This window comes from Salvelinus sp. IW2-2015, unplaced genomic scaffold (assembly GCF_002910315.2).
Source record: "Salvelinus sp. IW2-2015 unplaced genomic scaffold, ASM291031v2 Un_scaffold16323, whole genome shotgun sequence".
Classification (NCBI taxonomy): Eukaryota; Metazoa; Chordata; class Actinopteri; order Salmoniformes; family Salmonidae; genus Salvelinus; species Salvelinus sp. IW2-2015.
The window spans coordinates 1257221-1260247 of NW_019957534.1; the positions used below are offsets into that span (position 1 = coordinate 1257221).

Genomic DNA, 3027 nt, shown 5'->3' on the forward strand with positions numbered 1-3027 from the left:
GGCCCTGGTCAAAAGTAGTGCACCAACCTATGGGCCCTGGTCAAAAGTAGTGCACCAACCTATGGGCCCTGGTCAAAAGTAGTGCACCAACCTATGGGCCCTGGTCAAAAGTAGTGCACTATGTAGGGAACAGGATGCCATTTGGGGCGCATGGTATGTTTCTTCTATATTGAGTCCTCTACTAACACAAAGATAAAGATCATGTTTACCAATATGGAGGTTTGGGGGCTGATAATCACTGTTTGAAATGGATGCATTAAGTGACTGAAAGCTGTAGATTTATGACTGGGATTTTCAGGCTGTGTGACATGGAAACCATTTAGGGACCAAGAATCGTTTGGGGGAAGAGATACGACAGAAACCTTTGCAATGCAGCAGTACGTTAACTAGTCACACACACACTCGCACATGAGTATGAACACAAACACGCACATTGACTTAAACTACACAACCTCTCCCTCTCCTTCTCTCTATCTCTCTCTGACTGTCCCATTCAGTTTCAGATGTCAAAAGAGCTTGGCTTCCAGCCAGGCAGTAATATTAAGCCTGTATAGATATATTAATAAGGAATTTGTACTCTTTTAATCTCTGAATGAACACTTATCTGGTGGAAACACTTCATTCTGTTTCTGTGCTTGTAGTATTTGTTTACAAAATGAAAATAAAGCTACTGTAGCTGTATGGTATTTCATATGGTAAAGTGCACTATGTTGTGAGCTGCCATTTGCATTTGACTAGTTGTCTCAGATAAACAGAATGAATGTCAGTGGTCTGTTTGTGATTTCAGATATAAATACTAACTAGAGTCATGTTGTAATGTAGTAGTAATGTCATGTTTAACTGAATGACTTTTACTATGTTGAATCTTACACTAAACATGATCATATGTGAAAATAGCATCCCTCTTTTTCAGTCCCCAGGTCCAGAACAAAATCAAGGAAACGTACAGTAATATACGCCCCGCTGTTCACTACAGTATTATATGAGTCTATTGTAATCATGTATATTTCAGTATACACATAATTTATTAAAACTTACTTGGCTTCTGATTGGATTCCATCTGCGGGTAGCCTTTCCACCTGATGGAAAAGCCCATGTTATGCAAGTTGACATAGTCGTTTCCTGCGATGGCAGCGAAGACTGGGAGAAGCTGTCTGTTGATGTTGACTTGTCTGCAGAAGCTTGTTGTGGTGTACCGCTTGCAGGGGATGTATCTTTGAGAGCTCCCCCCTTGCACAGACACGTTCTGCCACTGAAAATGGAAGAAGGGCAGATATCCTGCCTGGATGTCAAAAATATAAAAGTCACTGTCATTGGACAGGACCGGACAGTTCCACCTTTGAGCCAAGGAGACTATTTCTTGGTCTGCTTCAAAGATGCACTGTGCGAATGGCACCTTCAGGCTGGAGAGGACCTGTTTGAAGACTTGTTTGACGAGGACTGGTATTATTCTGTCCCCCTGAAGCCCCATAGACAAATTGTTGATCTTTGATTGAGCTCGTTGTCGGAGAGTTTCAAACTTTTTGTCCGTGTGGTCGGATCCTCCATCTATAACCACATAAGGTTCAATGCCACAATCTCTCAGAGCCTTAAAGAACTCACAGACCTGGTCCTCAAAATTATCATAATCCCCTCCATGCTTCAAATCCACACTTGAGTTAAAATAAAGAAAGTGGAAGATATTACTACCATCTATTATCAACCTGCTGTGTCTGAAGTGATCATCTTTTAAAAATGTTCCACTATGATCAATGAAGCTGGTCAAACCCTGGATACCCATGATGAGCTTCTTCTAGGATATGATGTCTCTCTAAGTGAAGAGTTTTAGTCACAGGACTATTTATAGCATCGTTACAATGGATGAGTTTCCATTTCCTTAAGTTTCCCTTTCCATACGTCATATCACGAGCTCTCTCTCTCTCTCTCTCTCTCTCTCTCTCTCTCTCTCTCTCTCTCTCTCTCTCTAATATAGATAGATATAGATATTATAGTATAGATATAGATCGATATAGATATAGATCGATATAGATATAGATTCAATATAGATTGATATAGAATATAGATCTATATAGATAGATATAGCATACTTAAATTCACACATGACAGGATAGACAGGAATAAATCACTCCAGGTATAAAGACTGACCCTAACCCTCCGACACTAATCATTGTTAGCCAGTGACTCAGCCCCCGTAATAGGATTTGGGTAGAGAATCCAGTGAAGAGAGGGGAACCGGCCAGGCAGAGACAGCAAGGGCGGTTCGTTGCTCATCTGCCTTTCCGTTCACCTTCACACTCCTGGCCAGACTACACTCAATCATATGACCTTCTGAAGAGAAGAGTCTTCATAAAGACTTAAAGGTCAAGACTGAGTCTGCCTCTCTCACATGGATAAGCAGACATTCATAAAAATTGAGCTCTATAGGAGAAAGCCCTGCCTCCAGCTGTTTGCTTAGAAATTATAGGGTCAGTAAGGAGGCCTGCGTCTTGTGACCGTAGCGTATGTGCAGGTATGTACGGCAGACCAAATTGGAATAGATAGTAGAGCAGGCCATGTAATGCTTTGTAGTCAGCAGTAAAACCTTGAAATCAGCCCTAGCCTTACAGGAAAGCCAGTGTAGAGGCTAGCACTGGATAATATATCACATTTGGTGTTCAGTCAAGGATTCTAGCAGCCGTGTTTTTGCACTAACTGAAGTTTATTTGTGCTTTATCCGGGTAGCCGGAAAGTAGAGCATTGCAGTAGTCTAATTAGATTGACAAAGCATGTACATTTTTCTGCATAATTTTTGGACAGAAAGTTTCTTATTTTTAAATGTTACGTAGATGGAAAAAAGCTGTCGTTGAAACAGTCTTAATATGTTCGTCAAAAGAGAGATCAGGGTCCAGAGTAACGCCGAGGTCTTCACAGTTTATTTGAGATGACTGTACAACCATCAAGATTAATTGTCAGATTCAACGAAGATCCCTTTGTTTCTTGGGACCTAGAACTAGCATCTCTGTTTTGTCCGAATAGACTTGGCCGTCA

General features: G+C 41.1%; 1 protein-coding gene across 1 annotated transcript in view; it reads right to left on the reverse strand.

Annotated features, from left to right (window-relative positions):
* LOC139027424 (single-strand DNA endonuclease ASTE1-like) overlaps positions 1 to 1798 on the reverse strand; it is a 12273-nt gene extending 10475 nt beyond the window's left edge. Inside the window, exon 1 of the mRNA XM_070442563.1 lies at positions 1039 to 1798. Within this exon, the coding sequence (XP_070298664.1) occupies positions 1039 to 1780 (742 nt within the window). The 5' untranslated portion in view covers positions 1781 to 1798. The remainder of the gene's footprint in view (positions 1 to 1038) is intronic.
* Positions 1799 to 3027: the final 1229 nt, after the last annotated feature.